General features: G+C 63.0%; 2 protein-coding genes across 7 annotated transcripts; both read right to left on the bottom strand.

The window, feature by feature from the left end:
* Positions 1 to 1,137: 1,137 nt before the first annotated feature.
* CEP131 (centrosomal protein 131) lies at positions 1,138 to 15,647 on the bottom strand. 6 transcript variants are annotated; one of them, XM_051797334.1, is made up of 28 exons: positions 15,518 to 15,647; positions 15,117 to 15,237; positions 12,142 to 12,334; positions 11,362 to 11,447; positions 10,429 to 10,543; positions 10,196 to 10,314; positions 9,974 to 10,087; positions 9,707 to 9,874; positions 9,257 to 9,374; positions 8,335 to 8,451; positions 7,536 to 7,707; positions 7,315 to 7,415; positions 7,007 to 7,189; positions 6,469 to 6,663; positions 6,216 to 6,353; positions 5,707 to 5,832; positions 5,511 to 5,627; positions 4,542 to 4,571; positions 3,975 to 4,077; positions 3,503 to 3,704; positions 3,179 to 3,286; positions 2,952 to 3,069; positions 2,695 to 2,769; positions 2,466 to 2,608; positions 2,014 to 2,191; positions 1,774 to 1,916; positions 1,470 to 1,530; positions 1,138 to 1,396 (listed from the first exon to the last, which is right to left on the bottom strand). In XM_051797334.1, exons 3-28 carry the CDS (start codon positions 12,310 to 12,312, stop codon positions 1,328 to 1,330), a joined length of 3,270 nt encoding a protein of 1,089 aa, XP_051653294.1. In that variant the 5' UTR covers positions 12,313 to 12,334; positions 15,117 to 15,237; positions 15,518 to 15,647; the 3' UTR covers positions 1,138 to 1,327. The 6 variants fall into 6 exon arrangements, with proteins under 6 accessions (XP_051653294.1, XP_051653290.1, XP_051653291.1 ...); XM_051797330.1 differs by lacking the exons at positions 15,117 to 15,237; positions 15,518 to 15,647 and adding an exon at positions 13,901 to 13,946; XM_051797331.1 differs by lacking the exons at positions 15,117 to 15,237; positions 15,518 to 15,647 and adding an exon at positions 13,757 to 13,894 and having other exon boundaries at positions 6,469 to 6,660.
* TEPSIN (TEPSIN adaptor related protein complex 4 accessory protein) lies at positions 14,782 to 16,983 on the bottom strand. The gene is made up of 8 exons (XM_051798075.1): positions 16,914 to 16,983; positions 16,563 to 16,763; positions 16,309 to 16,480; positions 15,930 to 16,058; positions 15,731 to 15,809; positions 15,518 to 15,652; positions 15,117 to 15,237; positions 14,782 to 15,044 (listed from the first exon to the last, which is right to left on the bottom strand). The coding sequence occupies exons 1-8, from the start codon at positions 16,981 to 16,983 to the stop codon at positions 14,782 to 14,784; spliced, it is 1,170 nt and encodes a 389-aa protein (XP_051654035.1).
* Between the last annotated feature and the right edge of the window lie 314 nt (positions 16,984 to 17,297).

A 17,297-nucleotide genomic window follows, 5' to 3' on the forward strand; every position in this document is an offset into this window, starting at 1 on the left:
CTGAACCGGGCACTGGCCTAGAAATTAGCCCGGGCGATGCCGGGGAGGGGCCGGGCCGGGGAGGTGCCGGAGCACACGGAGCTCCAGGGCGGTGGCAGGAGCAGGGCTGGGCACACGGGACACCCCGGGGACTGTTCACCCCACAGTGGCAAAGCCAGACAGGGCTCCAGGTCCTACACAGGGTCCACAGCCCCCTGGATGAGCAGGGAAGGGGCTGAGCCCCCTTCTCCCACACCAAATTTCCCAGAGCAGGAGCTGTTGGCACAGGCTCAGGACAGCCCATGTGGAGGCTGTGCAGGGTCAGAAGCGGAGCTCAGGAAACTCCTTGGAAAAGCAACAACAGCGGGAAGAAGCGCTGTGCCCAGCCTTTCCCAGGATGAGTGTTCCAGCCTGACCCAACAGGGAGAGGGGGACAGAGACTGGCATTGCCATGGCTCTGCTGAACAGGACCCAGGCACCCACTGCCACTCGTGGCCCCAGACACCCATGTCAAGGGAGCAGGGATAAGGGGTTTCCATGGGCTGCCTTGGGATCACACCGCCCCCGGGAGCTGCAGCCAGGAGCCCACACCAGGACACAGTGCTGGGAAGTGGCCAAGCTCCTCTGCAGCTTCCTGTGGTAACAAAGGGTCCCCCTGTAGTTCCATGTGACCATGGGGGCTCTGGCAGCACTGCTGTGGGGCAGGGGGAGGCCCCAGCCAAGCACAGGGACAGATGGGAAACATCCCAGGACTCTGCTGAGCAAACATCTGCCAGCCACCAGCTCCGAGCCCCGGCTCTGGGCAGGGACCAGGACCAGGACCAGGACTAGGCTATGGTTGAGCGGCTGCACATTCCCAGAGAGGAAACAGATGCCACCGGCCCAGCCCAGGCATTTCCCAGCCCTGTCAGGGGGTGTTGAGAGATTTGCAGGTAGCAGAGGCTGTGGGATCACATCCTGGCCCTGGCTCTGCCTTCCTGCATGCTCCTGGATATTTCAGTTTAGAAGGGGAAGCAGGGTGCAGAGCAGGGAGCCAGGAACCCTTGGAGCAAGGGATGTTCTCGGGATGCAAGAGTGGGGTAGGGAGGGTGGGAGTGGGCACAGACCTTGCAGAAGAGCCAGCGCTGGCACTGACATGCAGTTACAGAAACAGCTGTAGAAACCAGCACAGATTTATTGTCAGAACAAAACTCCTGAACATCTAAAGGCCACCAAGTGTCCTGGCATGGCCACGGCACCAGGACTGGGCTGTGGAGAATGAGGGCTGAGCAAGGGGAGAGCCTGACCCCGACCCCAGCCCCAGCAGCACCCGGAGCACCCCGGCCCCGCTCCCTGCCCGGCAGGACAGTCACTCCGTGGCCAGCTGCCGCTGCTGCTCCAGGAGGGATTCCAGTAGGTTGGCTCTCTGCACGGCCGCCTGCAAGGGAGCACAAGGGGGAGCTCGTGGTGCCCGGCAGGGCCGGAGCCAGGGCCGGGGCCACCCCACTCACCTCGTACTGCTTCCGCAGGCTGCTCACGCTCTCCTCCTTCCTCTGCACCGCCGACTTCACCCTGCATGGACACAGGGATGAGGACCCCGGAGCCCAGCTCCAAACACCGGGCTGGGCCCTGCCCAAGGGGGCGATTTCAGCCCTGGGGAGCTCAGTCCCTCTCCCCCATCACAGGTCTCCAATGTGAGCCACGGCAGAGCCCTCAGGAGCTGACAGTGATCCTGGCCAGGGCTCCTGCCAGGGAGGAGTGCAGATGGAGCTGCACTCCTGTGGCCCTGCTCCTGCACCACCCGGGCTCCCTCACCTCCTGTGAACCTCCTCCAGCTCCCGGTCCTTCTCCCGCACCAGCCTGTCCAGCTCCAGGCGCTGCCGGGCCCTCAGCTCTGCCATCTCTGCCTTCAGCTGCGTGTTCTCCTCCTCCATCCCCACCAGCTTGTCCACGAATTCCTGCAGGATCCCCTCAGTTAGGCCGCTGTGCTCCTGGGCCAGCTGGTCCTGCACTGGCATCCAGGCACAGGGCACCCTGGCTCTGCTCCTCGCCCACCTTCCGGATCTCCTCCGCCTCCTGCTCCTTGTGCTTCAGCAGGCCCTGCAGACGGATGCTCTCCCCTTCCAGCTCGGCCAGCCGCCCCTTCAGCTCGTTGCAGCGCTCCTGCAGCTTCCGCTCCGACCGCTCCAGCTCCTGCAGCTCCACCTCGTACTTGTCCCGGATCCTCTTGATCCTGTCGGGAGGAAGGACAGCCAGTCTGCATCATCCCAGCACTGCAGGGGTCATCCCAGCCCTATTAGTGCTGCAGGAGGGACTAGGGCACAGCAGCACATCTGCCCCATGGGAGATTCAGGGCTGTTTCCTCAGGTAAGAGGCAAACTTCATCCTTGCAATCCACTCCTTTCTCTCCAGCTGCTCCAGAGCTCGCTGGAGAGATGTGCAGGGGGCAGGGAAAGGGGACCAGCCTGCTGAGGACCCGGCCCCTCCCTCCTCCCTCTCCCCCTCACCTGTTCTCCGCTGCCCTCTCACACTCCTCCTTGGCCAAGGATGTGTCGGCCTCCAGACGCTGGATCACCAGCTCGATCTCTTTGTCCCTCTCCTTCCTCATCTCCTCCCGCAGCTCCCGCTCCCGGGAGAGCAGCCAGGCTTCCTGGGGATAGAGATGGAAAACGTGGCCTCAATCCCTCTCAGAGCCCACAGGTGGCACCTTTGGACAAGCACAGCTCTTGCCATTACCTCCTTCTTCATGTAGTTGGCCTCCCAGGCCTGCTTCTCCATCTCCAGCTGGTCCTTCAGCACCTTCAGTTCTGCCTGTAAGAAGACAGGAAAACAACAGTTCAGCCCTGGCAGCATCCCACACCAGCTGGGAGCAGCCCCTGGCACTGCAGCACAGGGCTCCATGGTACCAACACACATGGAGGATGAGGCATGGTAGGATGGTGCCAGCACCCAAAACCAGCCACTCAGAGCCCAGAGGTGAGGGAAAACCAGACCTGGTGCCGCCTCTCCTGCTCCTCCCTGTCCTTGGCGCTCTCCTCGCGCAGTGCCCGGCTGAGGGCCGAGCTGTTGGCCTCCAGCTGCCGCCGCAGCTCCTCCACCTCCGCACGCTGCCTGCACAGACACAGCTCCCAGCGTCCACACCAGCACTGGCCCTCTTGCCATGGGAGCCTGACCCAGGGAGCCCATCCCCACAGCTCTGGGGGTGCCCCAGCCCGCTGACCTGGTCGCTTGCTGGCTCAGCCGCTCCTTCTCCTCGGCCACCTCGGCGTAGAGCCGGCGCCGCTGCTGCTCCAGCGCCTGCTCCTCCTGCTCCAGCTGCTGCTCACACCTGCGGGGCAGAGGCACCTCAGGGATGTGCCTTGGGGCCACCTCTCTACCCTGCCCCATCCCACCCCCTCCACGATGCCGGAGGATGCTCCCAGCTCGGTGCCATCTCCCACCTTGGGCTGGTGGAAGAGGCTGCTCCCCGTGGAGTTGCAAATATTGAGAACCCAGCAGCAAATCAGTGCCGGACACCGCCCCAGAGCTGTGCCCCCCGACCCACCGCTGCCGGACCCGCTCCCGCTCCCGCTGGCTCTGCTCCTCCTTCTGCCGCTCCAGCAGCCCCCGCAGCTCCTCTGCCTGCCGCCCGTAGCGCTGGGCCGCCCGCTCGTCCGACTGCAGCAGCTCGGCCTCGTGCAGCAGCTTCAGCTTCCGGATGTCCTCACGGTGCTTGGCCATGAGCTTCTGGATCTCTGGCTCCAGCCCTGGGACAGCGGGAAGGACGGTCACGGCTCGGCCCTGGGGCTGCCTGGATCCCAGCCCCGGGGGCTGCGGGCACATGGACTCAGCAAGGGGCTGGTGGGAAAGGGGGATGAGCATAGAGGGGTGCTCTTGCCCTCTGGCACCTGCTCCACCAAAACCAGGGAGCAGAGACTGCCCACACTGAGGAACTCTTCCCAAACTCTCCAGAACCAGCCAGACCTGACCCCAGCACCGTCCCAGCTCCAGCCGCTGCCGAGGGAACCTGCCCGTACCTTTCACAGTGATTTCTTTGATCTTCTTGGTTTTCTCCTCGATCCACTTCTCCCGTCGGACTTTCTCGGTTGCACTCATCAGTTCCTTCAGTTTCTTAATCTCCTGTTTGGAAGCAAACGGGAAAAGTTCAGAGAGAAGCCGGGAGAGAAAACCCCCAGGAGCCTGGAAGCTGGGCTGTTGGGAAGGAAGCTGCAGGGAAGAGCAGAGGGTCAGGGCTGCACATGGACAATCACACAGCCCCGGCCAGGTGCCTTCATCCAGCCCAGAGAACCGGCCACACACTCTCCCAGTGCATTCCCCTGTCTCCAGTGGGATGGTGGGAAGAGTAAAACCCTTGGGAAAACGCTCACTGGCCAAGACATGAGAGCAGGAGATGGAGAGGAGAGGGGAGCTGGGGGCTGCCAAGGGTCTCTGCATGCAGGGCAGCCCATCTGTCCCTGTGTGGCTGTGCTTTCCTCTCCAGCCTTCCCTCTCCCTGCCATGGAAGGACCTCTGGCAAGGGCTGGAGCAGGTCAGGGCACGAGAGCAGAGGGTAAGGCACAGAACAGAGCAAAGACCACATTTACCTCACAAAAGGGGCCCAAAGTGCGCCAGACCTGGGGAGAAAGAAAGGAGGGGATGGAGAGAGAAGGGGAATTGTGGGGGAGAGGAGAGAGGCAAATCCACACTGCCGTGTCTGTGGGATCCACGGGCAGAGCAGAGGTGGGCAGGGGTCTGTGGGGGTGAGGGGAGGCACAGCCCAACGGGCAGGGCCAGGGTCAGCCCTCTCTGGGTATGTTTGGGTGCTGGGCAGGGCAACAGCTCTGGGCAACAGCCCAGAGAAATCCACCCAGAGCTCTTATTGCTCACACACCTCATGTTCCATTCTAGTCCTATTCCATTCAGCTCCAAGAGCATCCCTGCTCCTGCCAGGATGGCTGGAAGGCACCCAGATCCAGAGGATACAGGAACAAATTCCTCCATGACAATAGGTTTGTGCCAGTGCTGGTTTTAACCAAAAAGGGCTGGAGAATCCTTACACAGCCAAAGCACAACCCACTGGTCACCCCCAGTCTGGGAGAGCTCTGCCCACAGCAGGATCATGGAAATCACAGAATGGTTTGGATTGGAAGGGACCTTAAAGTTCACCCAGTGCCACCCCCTGCCATGGGCAGGGACACCCTCTACTATCCCAGATTGCTCAGAGCTTCATCCAACCTGGCCTTGGACACTTCCAGGGATGGAAGTGCCCAGCTTCTCTGGGCAACCTGTGCCAGATGTGTGGGAAGGGTCTCTCCAGGCAAAGCCTGGGAGTGAATGCTGTCCCTTGGTCAGTGCCATGCTCCTGGCTCTGGGCAGCCTCCTGGGGAGCCAGGACAAAGCTCTGTGGTGACAGGGACCTTCTGTGCACAGGAAAGGGCTCCTTGGAGTGACCAGGCCCCACCAAGGTGACAGAGACCGAATTGCTCTGGGCAGAGTCCCCGTTTGAGCCAAACCAACCAGCTCTCCCACAGCACCAGGACACACATGTCCCCCCACCTTCCCTGTCCCCTCACCAGCTCGTGCTGCTCCTGCATCTGGCTGATCTTCTGGCCGTACTTGTGGTCCACTTGTTTCAGCTCCACCACCACGGCCTCACACTTCTCACTCAGCACCTTCTTGTCATCGAGGAGCTGGGCAGGGCGAGGACAGGGCATCAGGCAGGTGCAGCCACCTCAGCCTCTGCCTTCAGAAGGTGGGCTGAGGCATTACCTGGTCGATGAAGGCCAGGTGCCTCTGGATAGCTGCCTCATACTGCTCCCTCTGCAGCCTGAGCTGGTGGCTGAGCTCCTGCTCGGTCTGTTTGACGTGTCGGTCCGTCAGTTCCCGCTGCTGAGTCTGTGGAGGGCAGGGAGGAAACAGCCACCAGACATTAGAGGGAGGAGTGACACCATTCCCAGCACATGTACAGGGAATAACTGCTGGATATGGAGGCACTGACAGGTCAGGGCAAGGAGGGACAGAGGCAAACAAACCCCTGGTGCTCACACCTCCCACCCCCATCAGCAGCAACATCCAGACCCCTGTGGGACAGAGGAGAAGGGAGTTCAGCCCAGGTCCTACTAGAAGATCTTTAAGGTCCCTTCCAACCCAAACCACTCCATGATTCTATGAAATCAAGGGACAGTCCTGCTCAGAGCCCTGATCACGTGCTTCAAAGCCCCAGTCCCAAGAACCCCCTGTGAGGCTCCTGGCCCGGGCTGCCCAGCTGGCTGACGCACCAGGGCTGTCTGCAGCAGGCTGATGGCTCGCTTCTTCTCCTCCACTTCCAGCTTCAGCCTCATCATGGAGCTCGTCACCTCCGTGGCAACAGCCGACACCTGCTCCACGTGAGCCAGCTCCTCTTCCAAGAGGAAACTCTGCCACAGCAGAAAAAACATGATTAACAGGCGGTGGAACCACCTGGAATGAGGACAGGGAGAGGGGGGATGACTCCCACCAGGGTCCCACCACCTCCCCAGCACAAGGACTCACCTCCCGCTGTGTGGCCGAGGCAGCCGACCTGGGCCTCTCCTGCTCCGACCTCTCCATCTCGTCCAGGAAGCTGATGATGCTTTGGAGTTTGGCCTCCGAGAGCAGGGCCCCGTCCTCGGGGACCCCCGGCGAGTGGTTCAGCTTCCCAAACTTCTCCAGGTTATCAGCAGTCAGGGAATTGGAGCTGGGCTCCTGCTGGGAATTCACCATGGTGAATGAGCACCCAGAGGAAAGCGCAGACAAGGGGTGCTGGCTCTTCTCCATGGCTGGAGCCCAGTCCTCCCACTGGGCCCCAGTAACCAGCCTCAGCCTTGGCTAACCCTCCTCCCACCACAGTCCTTGCTGCTCCTTGTGGATTCCCAAGCCCTGACTGCACCAAACAAATCCCCCACCTCCAGACTCACTCCTTCACCTCCAAACTCCTCCATCAGCCCTTCTAAGCTCCCCCACCACCCTCCCCAGCGGTGACCCAGCTGTTTCTCACCAGGCAGCTGTTGCTGTCCGAGGCTGGACACACCACCCTCCTCCCACAGCTCACCCTGTCCGTCCAGGCGTGTCTGTCCTTCTTGAGGAGCTTGGGTGGGGGCAGCAGCTCCGGCTCCTCCTCCAGCAGCCGGAGCGTGTCCAGCAGCTCATTGAGCGTGACCTTGGATGGGGCCCTGCTGCCAGCAGTCACTGCTGTCTCCAGGTCCTCATTACCTGTCTCTCTGGAGCTCACATCCTATGGGAGAACACACACCTTGCAGTGAGAGTTTTCCAAGTCTCCCCAAAAGCCAGTGAAGGCTCCAAAGCCACCCTGGAAGAGCAGCTGGTGCCAGGAGCCCCAGGGGGCACAGCCAGACCCACCTGCAGCTTGTCCTCTGCCCCAGGGTCCTGCAAGGGCACGGAGCCGAGGGCTGCGAGGCCGCTTCCTTCCAGATCCACAGCTGCCAGGTGGGAATTGGGCTCTGCAGGACCAGGCTGTTCTTAGGCACTCACCACAACCAGCCCCTGGGAAGCAGCTCCCTGGAGCAAACAGCTCCTTCCCCCCACTCCCAAAGCCTTGGGGATGTGCCAGAGGGACTCACCGGCGTTGTTGGCTTTGGTGAGGCTGCCGGCCGGGCTGACGTTCCTGGCCAAGGCAGGTTTGGCACCAGGCTTCTTCTTGGCCACCCTCCTGCTCTCCTTCACCAGCACCAGCTCTTCTTCTGCCAAGCACTTTGTCTCCAAGGCCTTTTGGGCCCTTTTCTGGTGCAGCTCCTGCAGGGACAGAGGAGCCATGGGTGTCCTGAAGATTTGGGAAGGCACAAGCATGTGTTTGCAAGGCTGTGGCAGCTTTTTGCCATCCTCCAGCTGCTCACTGTTGTGTCTCCCCCAGCACCCCCCCCCGGTGGAACATGATTCCAACTAAGGCAAAGAGAATTTGGGGTTTAAAACATCTCCAGCTCTACTGCCAGCTCCCTGCAGCCTGTGCCAGCCCCATCTGCACCACCAGCTGCAAGAACAGGGTGACAATGACGTATTGCTTCCTGCCAAGGGGCACGGAGGGGAGCTTGGCTCCTGAGGAGGGTCCTGTTCCCAAGGCATGCAAGTCCTTGGCCACTCCAAGGAGGTTGAAGTCTCCCTGTCTCAACATGGTCACCATTTTCCTGAGAACTAGATGGAAACCAGCACTGCCTTCACAAGCTCGGGATGAGCTGCCAAGGCTTGGCAGGAGCGCAGCAGGAAACTGCTCTATGGCACCTCCGTCTCCGGAGGGAGCATTCCACTTCCAGGGCTGGCTCTGATCCTGCCTCATGCCAAGGCCCTGGAGATGCACAGAGGCCTCGCCAGATGTTGCCAACAAACACAGGCACACAGGCCACGAGGGGCTCGCCCTGTGCCCACCTGGATGGCCGCGCGCCGGGCCAGGCGCGCCTTCTCCTCTCGGATCTTCCGCCGTTCCTCATCCTTCCTCTCCTGCAAATCCAGGATATTCCCCTCCTCCATCCGCTGCTGCCTTTCCTTCCAGAGAGGAGGGTTGAAAATGTTAAGGAGAGCTCTCCACCACTCACCACTGAGAAGCAGGAGAGGGCACCCACCCCTGAGGTCACCCTATATCCAGGTTTTCCATCCTCCCAACCTGCCCTCTGCACAGGTGAGGAGCCCTCGGAACAGCTCTGCTTTGGAGCAGCTCATTTTCTTTAGATACTCAGTGCAATTATTATTATTATATCATCTGGGTCTGCAACCACCAAGGGGATGAGGCTTAAAAATAGACTCTCACACGCCAGAGCGACGGCGCTTTTCGTTATCGGGATAAATAATTGAACAAAGAAACACAAATAGCTGCAGTGCCGTGTCAGTCTAATGAGCCACCTCGTTAGGGATTCATTAGGATGAGCTGAGATGGGGCATTCCTGGTCCAGAGCATCGGAATTCAGGGAGATTGCTGCTGCTCCCGCCAGCACCTGCCTGATCCCACAGAGGGGGCTGGGGGAACAGAGCTATGTGGTGCTGAGCCCCTGGGCCTGAGTTCCTGCTGGAAGCAAAGCCAGGCTGGACACAGCCAGCACAGCCCTGTGGGGACAGGACCCTCCCCGGCTCTCTGGACCATGAGGGACCGGCTGGGTGCAAAGCCAGACCCCCCTTGACTCCCACAGCCCTGGTCCAGTCACTGAAGGGACCCAAATCCCCACTGACATGACGAGTGGGACAGGAGTGTTAGAGGGGTCTGGGCTACAGGGTAGAGGACAGGATTGACTTCCCTTTTGGAAGCCACCAGAACGTGACCAATCTCCCTTCTGGAAGCCACCAGGACAGGACCAACCTCCCTCTTGGCGGCCATCAGGCGCCCCAGAGCCGCTGCTGCCGTCCTGTGCCGCTGCGAGTGCCGGCGGTACCAGCGCTGGATGGTGACAGCAGCCAGGTTCACCTGCTGGATGAACCTGTGGGGACAGGGAGGGTCAGCACGGCCCCAGGACCTCCTTGGGCAGCACCGACCCCTCTGGCCACAGCAGAGCAAAGGTGGCTCATCCACAGCACCAGAACTTCTGTCCCCTCACCCCCCAAATCAACAAGGCCTTTGTTCCCAGACTGACTTTTGGGGTGGAAGGAACTGTGCATTTGATGACACCCCAAAGCACAGAGCCAAGCCACAGGGAGGGTGAATCAGTTGCTAAGGGGGGCCCTCCCCCAATCTGAAGCCCCACTGGACAGGAACGAGCTCTGCTGGAGCTCCTCACACCGCCTGGCACCGTCCTGCTGCCTCTCCCCTCACCTCTCAGCCTCCTCCTCAGTCACCTCCCTCCTCCTGGGAGTGCTGCTGCTGCTGCTGCTGCTGTTGTTGTTGCGGGTCACGATGTTGTTGCTGGAGAAATTCTTCTGAGACTTCGCGAAGCTGCCGCCGCCTTCCCCGTCCTCGTTCGAGGTCGCTTTCACAACGTTGCTGGGACAGAAGGTGAAGCTGCTCAGCCCCATCCTGTGCCACACGGACACAGGACTGTGGGGCCAGCCTGGCACTGAGCCAGGACCCCACCACACTCACTTGAGGGAACTGGGAGCCTGGTTGGAGCTCTTGGGCGTGGGGCCCTTCTCGGCCGTGGAGTAGTTGTTGTGCACCATGGTGGTGACGCAGTTGCCCATCGCACCCTTGTTGCTCCTTGCGCGGAGAGAAGAGAACAGGAGTGTCAGCACCAGCACCCTCCCCTCTCCAGGTGTTTCCCAGTGCAGTTCCTCCCACCCCCAGCCCCAGCAGCCCCTCTCCCACCTGTTGTTGGCGGTGAAGTTGGCAGCCAGCAGCACAGTGGCCTCCTTCCTCCTCATGCCTGGGGGTGGCTCCAGGCCGTGGGAGCCAGAGGGGCCTGGGAATGCCCGGGGCTGGTCATCCTGCCATGGAGTCAGCAGGAATAAGTGCCAGCAAGCACCAAACCCACCTCCTCAAACACCCCCAGGAGCACAGAGCCAACCTAGCCCACCCACCCCTGAGCCCACTGTCCTCACCAGGATGTTCCACGTGGTTTTCTTTTCCGGGGAAGTTTTGCTCAGACTTGCCAGTTTCTTTCTTCCTCCTGCACCAGTCTCAAAGAAGGCCAGGAAGTCTCCTGTCTGCTCCGAGCTTTAGCCAGACCCAGGGAAGGCACAGAGGAGAGAACAGGGGTTCTGGGATAACTTACAGCCACAGACTGACCGTGCAGGGCATTTGGATATACTTCAGTGTAACACAGGGGAGAAAGAGGGCTGGAGAATCTTTACACAGTCAAAAATATCTATGAACGACTCATTTTTACACAGAGCTTTGGGTTCCAGGGTGGTGTGTAGTAATAGGGATGAGCATAGACCAACAGGAGAACAGAAAATCCCAATTCGGAGCGCACTGGGCAGAGAGGGAAAACTTTTGTCTCCTCACACAGCCCAGGCACAGCCTGGAGAATCCATGAGGGGATGTTGGAATAGAGCAGCCCTGTCCCTTGGAATTAATAGAGTGGGTTTTGTGACAGTCACAGAAATACACTTCATTTCCCAAAATAGAAATCCTTCCCTATGAGGGTGGGGAGGCCCTGGCACAGGTTGCCCAGAGAAGCTGTGGCTGCCCCATCCCTGGAAGTGTCCAAGGCCAGGTTGGACGGGGCTTGGAGCAACCTGGGCTAGTGGGAGGTGTCCCTGCCCATGGCAGGGGGTGGGACTGGATGAGCTTTAAGGTCCCTTCCAACCCAAACCATTCCATGATTCTATGAAATCCTAAACAAAGGAGCTCCCTTCCAAAAAACCAACCAAATAAAGCCCAGACTTTGGTTTTCCAAGGCCAGGTTTTTACGCCTGATGTGCATGATGGAGCTCAATGCACGTTTTGGAACGGCTCTGGTTCCCCCACAGGCCCAGGGAGGTTGGACACACCCCAGGACAGACAGACACGAGTCCCTGGCTGGGCTGTACCTGTGTGCACTGTTCACCCGCTGGTTCACCTGGGTGGTGCTGTTGGACCTGCGCAGGTTGTTCATCGCCCGGGGTCCCGCATCCTCCTGCGGAGCACAGGGATCAATCCAGCAGCCATGCTCAGGAGGAGCACAGGCAGGCTCCCTGGCAAGTCAGGGAGCCCAAAATAGGCAGTGGTGTTCCCCTCACCCCCCTCACACAGCCCGGACACGGAGTTCCTGCTCTCCCAGAGCTGCCAAGCTCTCCTTGAGGAGCGGGCAATGACACCTCGCTCCGGCGCTGCTGAGCCAGCAGGAACACGTTCCTTAGCACGAGCTCCCAGGAACGAGGGCATGGGAATGCTGCCAAGGGATTACTCAGCACGGAGCACAGACTCCTCACTGCTGGATCCCCACAGAGCCCAGTAAGTACCTGGGGCTCGTTCCCTCTGTGGAACCCCCACTCAGTGAGACCCCAGCACGGCAGGAACAGGGTGCTCAGTGAGAGGCAGGGGGAGCCTGAAATCCCAGCAGGAGATTGCAGGAAATCAGGAGTTTCCAGCTGGAAACTGGTGCAGGGAGGCAAAGGGAAGGGAAAGCAGGGAAGCCTGAAGCTCCCTGGTTGCTTTTCTGCCCACCTGAAAGCCCCGGGCACAGACCCACGAGCAGCAATCTTGCAGGTGGTGCTGCGCCAGAGCTGGGCAGGTGGTGGGGGAACCACACCGAGAGGGATGTGCACGGAGACATCCCACATCCCAGGCACACCCTCCCTGCATGGCAGGGATGAAGCACTGGGGCTCACCAGAGCATTCCTCTTGGGTTTGCCATCGGCGGTGACGGACACGGAGCGGGCCACGAGCCTGGCGGGGGAGGCGCTGCCGGGGCGGCGGGACAGCGGCGCCGGGAGCCCCGTCAGCACCAGGTCGGCGACGCCGGAGCCCTGCACGGAGGAGCAGCTGCGGGTGCTCTTCATGCCGGAGCACAACGGAGGGGCCCTGCAAGCACAGAGCAGAGAATGAAGGCACGGAGCATCCGGGGGCTCCAGCTCCCGCAAGCACCGGCACAGAGCTGGAACTGCTCCCACACGGGACAGGACACCTTCCCCCGTGTTTCCACTGCCAAACAACACCCAGCACAGGCCTGGAGAGGCTCCAGGTGAACTCCTCAGTGCCTTCGCCCCATGCTCCCACCATCCCATGTCTGCCTGATCCGTTTATGGGACGGGATCCCAGCACAGGACCACAGGAGAGGAGAAGAGCCCTGCTCCCCTTCCACCCTACACAGACTGTGGCTGCCAGGGGAGCACAAGGGGAGGTTCAGCTCAACCTGCATCAGGCACAGACACTGAGGAACCACCTACACAGCTCCCAGGGATCCTCCCTGCACCGAGTGCTCCCAGTCCCAGCCCTTCAGAAGTGCCCATGCCCTCCACGGGGGCACAGGGAGGGCTGAGCCCCCTCCCAGCTAGAGGGGCAGCACATCTCCCCCTCTTCATCCCCCATCCCCAGTGCTGAGCCAGAAGCTGCCACTGTTCCAGGCAAACACCACATCACTTTATTTCTTTGTATTTATTACCCAAACTGCCCCCAAATCCTAAACCCCCTCCCTCTGCAGCCCTGGATTCCAACCCCCCCGGGCTCCACCACAGCCTTTGGCAACACCTCAGGCTCCACAAGGCAGGGAAACAAACGGCTCTCATGGAAACCACCAGGCTCACAGTGGGAAAACAGGGCTCAGGCCCAGAGCCCAGGCCCAGCACACCCACCCAGAGCCCCCCGGGCCCCCAGCCCAGAACCCCAAGCCCCTGAGGCCCAGACCCCCTAGGCCTGAAGACCCAGGCCCCACACGGCCCCCCTCAGGACCCAGGTGCAAGCCCTGGTCTCTAAGTTTCCAAATCCCTGATCCCCTCAGCATCACGTTGGTCCCAAGCCCCGGCTTCTAAGCTCCTATAACCCTGAACCCCCCAGGATTCCCCCACTCCCAAGGCCCAGGACCCCCCAGGACCCCATCCTAGGTCACAAAGTTCGAGCCCAAGTCTCCAATAGGTCCAAACCCTCTGGGACCCCCGAGGCTCAGACCCCTCCCTGGGACCCCAGAACACCCAGCCCCAGACCCCCATGACCCACTCTTCCATATCCTCAGACCCCCAAGGCCCAGACCCCCCAGCTCCAAAGCCCCAGGCCCCCAAGGCCCAGACCCCTCCCAGGAGCCCCCAGGACACGCAGCCCCGAAGCCCCAGATCCCCAAGAGACCCCCAAATTCCACGTCCCCAAACCGCAAGCCCCCGCAAGCCCCAGACCCTTCCAGTACCCTCCAATTCCCAAACCCCAGACCCCAGCCCAGACCCGCACCCCTCCAAGCCCCCAAACCCCCAAGACCCCCATCCCCACACGCCCACAGCGATGGGCTACACGCACCCACAAGCGAACGAGCCCCCCCGGGGCGGACGCGGAGGGTGAGACAGGGGGTCAGGGCCGGGGTGAAGGCCTCACCCGAGGCCGTGTCCCTGTCCCGGCCCCCCCCGACCCTCCCGGCCGCCATTAACCCCCCCAGCCCCTCACCTACGGCCGAGTCCGGCCACGCCCACGGGGCGGGGCCTGCGGCCAGCGGCCAATGTGGAGGGAGTGCGGGAGCGAAGAGAGACGGGATTGGCTGAGGTGGGGAAGGGGGAGGGAGAACGAAGGGGGCGAGGCTTGGGAAAGGAGCCAATAAGGTGAGGGAAGGGCGGAGCTACGGGAGAAGGGGCGGGTCCTCGAGAGGGCGGGGTTTGATTCACGTGGGCGGGGGGACAGTGATGGGGTTACTGGGGGAAAATGGGGCTTTTGGGCTATTGGGGGGCTGTGGGGCAGGAGGAGACCTGTGGGGCTACTGTGGGGCTGTGGGGCAAGGGGGACACTGGGGGCCATGGGGAGCTGTGGGGCAGGGGGGACTGTGGCCCTGGGGCAGGGGAGAGCCATGGGGCTGTTGGGGTTTGTGGGGTGATGGGGGCTGTGGGGCAAGGAGGGCCCTTGCGGAGGGGAGAGCCACGGGTAGGGCTCCAGCAGTGGCGCAGGAAGAAGTCACACACTCCCAGACCCGAGGAGGGGTTTATTGGTGGGTCCCGGCCCCACGGGGACGGCACCTTCTCCCACCTCGGCCCCACAGAGCCTGGGCCGGAGCTGGGGCTGGGCAGAGGCACCCCATGGCCGCACCAGGGTCCCCAGAACACCCCCAGCTCAGCCCCAGAGGGTCCTGGGCTTCCCTCCAGCCCAGAGGAGAGGTGCCATGGCCAAGCCCCTCTGCCCACCCTGAACACCAGGGACAGGGCCATTGTCACCTGATGGAAGCCCCATGTCCCCCCTAGGGACCCTTTCACACCCCGTGTCCCCCTGAGGGACCGGGACACCACAGGCCCCGCAGGGAGGGGGGCACAGCCCCCGCAGCCCCCGGGACCCCACAGCAGCTACATGTTGAGGAAGGCGAAGGCCGAGGGCTGCCGGGGGCCCTCCGTGTCCGTCCCCATGTCTGTGCCCGTGTCCTGGGGCTGGGGCAGTGTCTGTGGCTGTGCCGATGGCGACTCTGGCCGGGTTATGGCACCAGGACGGGCCACCAGCTCCATCCCAGCGAACAGGGACAGCCCGGGGGCTGCCATGTCCCCCCCAGGCCCGATCCCCCCGCCCTGCTGGCAGGGACACGGCGGCACCGCGGCCCCGGGGGGCTCCGCTCCTGCCCCCAGCTCCTCACCAGGGGCTGTGGGGGCTGTGGGGGCCGGGCTCAGTGGGGTCAGGATGCTCTCACCAGCCAGGGCCGGGATGTCCATCAGCAGGTCCCCAGCCGAGCCCGCCGGGGGGGCTGGGGGCAGGCACGGGGCCTTCGGGGAGGGCTGGGCCCGGCACAGGGCCTCGAACTGCCGCAGCATCTGCGGGAGGAGCGGGAGGGGCCGGGGTGAGAGCGGCACCGGGACAGGGGCCCAACCACCCTGTTCCCAGGCAGAGGGACTGTCCCCAGTGTCCCCTTGCAGGGCTCAGAGGGAGCATCACCCCGCCTGGGCTCCCTGCTCCCAGGAGAGGCTGCCAATCCCACCACTCTGGGACATGCACAGAGCCATCCCCAAGAGCTACGTGTCCCCAAGGACTGGGAAGTTGGTCCTGGGAGTCCCCCCACCCTGGGATCGGGCACAGGGATGTCCCCAGAGTCACCTTGGTTGCCCGGTTGGCCACAGGCCCGGGGCTGCCTTGGCTGAGCTGCTGCAGGTGCTGCCGGGTCACGGCGAAGATCTGCTCCGGGGAGAGCAGGTCGGAGCAGCCGAGGGCGGAGAGAGCGGACATGGATCTCTGCAGAAAAGGGGATCGTGGCTGAGCCAGGCAGCCCCCAGACCCTGCAGGCCACTGGGGGGGACACCCTGTGCTCACCATGCGGACGCTGTCGCTGGGATCCTCCAGAGCCCGGCCCAGCAGCTCCAGCACCACCTCACAGTTCAGGAGCCCACACCTGGACAGGGAGGGGGGTCACGGTTGCTCACAGCCCCTCCCCACCATGGGGGCCCAGGCCCAGGCAGGGGGGTGGAAAGGGCTCAGGTTGCCCCCAGAAGCCCCCAGTTCCAACACTTACTCCTTGAGGAAGTGCTGAGCCTCCTCCCTGGTGAGGAAGACCCTGGCCCCGCGCGTCAGCCCTGACACCAGGCTCACCTCCCGCCGGCAGTCACCGGGGCTGTCAGCATCCACCCTGCTGGGGACATGCCTGCTGGGCACAGGGGACACCTGCTTCCCCCTTCTGGGGTCTGGCACAGACCCAGCACCCCTCAGGGGCCAGGGACCCCCCCACCTCCAAGCAGCTCTGCCCACCCAGGGCTGGGAGGCCAAACATCCCAGGAGGAACAGCTGGTAGCACCAGGGCAGCGTTCCTGGGGATGCCCCTTGGACAGTGCCAGGGGGAGGGCAGCCCCCCGGGATGACCCTGGGGACCCAGGCGCCCCCGGGGCCCCTCTCACCTGTCAGTGCCGTGGCTCAGCTCCCGGCTGGCCCCGGAGCGGCTGTCACTGCCGGATTTGCTGCCTGAGTCCGAGGCGTGGCTCCGCTCGTGTCCCTGCGAGGATTCCCGGGAGCTGTGCCCGCTGTCCACCTCCTCCCAGCCGCCCCCGGCCAGCCCTGGCTGGTGGCTCACTGCGGGGACAGCAGTGCTGAGCTGGGGTCCCCAAACCCGCCGGGGTGGGTGGGGACCCCCCAGACCCCCAGCAGGACCCACCTCGGGCCCCGTGGGGGACAGAGGGCAGGGGGGCCGGTGGGGCCGGGCTGCCAGCAGGGGAGGGAGCTCGGACAGGCTCGTAGGTGTCGTCGGGGAGGTCCCCCTGAGGCCGCCGGGGCCCCCCCGGCGCTGGGAGCACAGCCTGGGCCACGGCTTCGGCCGCTCGCTGGAGGCTGCTCAGCAGGGCCTCCCCGGTGGAAGCTGCGGAGAGGTTGGGATGTGAGAGAATCCCAGGCTCCCAGGCTGAGGAATGGGGGTGAGGGAACCCTGGGAGCTCCAGGGACACAGCACAAAGTGCCCCCCAGAGCCCTGTCACAGCTCCAGGCAGGGAAGGGCCCGGACAGGACTCACCAGGGCCGCTTCTGTCACCGCTGAAGCCGAATCCCTGCAGGGACCCGCAGGGGCTGGGACTGGAGCCCATCCCTGGGGACACACAGGGAACACTCAGCACTCGGGGTCCCCCTTGGCTGCGGTTCCTCCCCCTGGGGGCGCTGGGGGGCTGCACTCACCAGCGGGGGCCGGGGGCCGGGCAGGCAGTGCCAGGGACTGTGGCAGCGGCACATCCGAGAAGAGAACACTGGCCAGGTCCTGGGGGATTGGAGAGGGAGGAAGGAATGTGGGCAGCACTGGGGACCCCCAGGGCGGGGTTGGGAGCTGCTGTGGCCACCTGGCACCCACCTGTGCAGCCGCCCGCACCTTCTGGTTCAGGCTGTTGCCGTGCAGGGGGTCGGGGGG

Source organism: Manacus candei, unplaced genomic scaffold (assembly GCF_025592945.1).
Source record: "Manacus candei isolate 608988 ecotype Guabito, Panama unplaced genomic scaffold, ASM2559294v1 h1tg000047l, whole genome shotgun sequence".
Taxonomy (NCBI): Eukaryota; Metazoa; Chordata; class Aves; order Passeriformes; family Pipridae; genus Manacus; species Manacus candei.

Coding starts and splice junctions, on each gene's coding strand:
- TEPSIN (XM_051798075.1), bottom strand. CDS start 16,983: ATGGGCTCCAGTCCCAGCCCCTGCGGGTCCCTGCAGGGATTCGGCTTC. Junction 16,764..16,913: donor CGGTGACAGAAGCGGCCCTG/GTGAGTCCTGTC, acceptor ACCTCTCCGCAG/CTTCCACCGGGGAGGCCCTG. Junction 15,238..15,517: donor TGGCCAACCGGGCAACCAAG/GTGACTCTGGGG, acceptor CTCCTCCCGCAG/ATGCTGCGGCAGTTCGAGGC.
- CEP131 (XM_051797334.1), bottom strand. CDS start 12,312: ATGAAGAGCACCCGCAGCTGCTCCTCCGTGCAGGGCTCCGGCGTCGCC. Junction 8,452..9,256: donor TGATGGCCGCCAAGAGGGAG/GTTGGTCCTGTC, acceptor CCTCTCTGGAAG/GAAAGGCAGCAGCGGATGGA. Junction 4,078..4,541: donor CTTTGGGCCCCTTTTGTGAG/GTAAATGTGGTC, acceptor GCTTCCAAACAG/GAGATTAAGAAACTGAAGGA.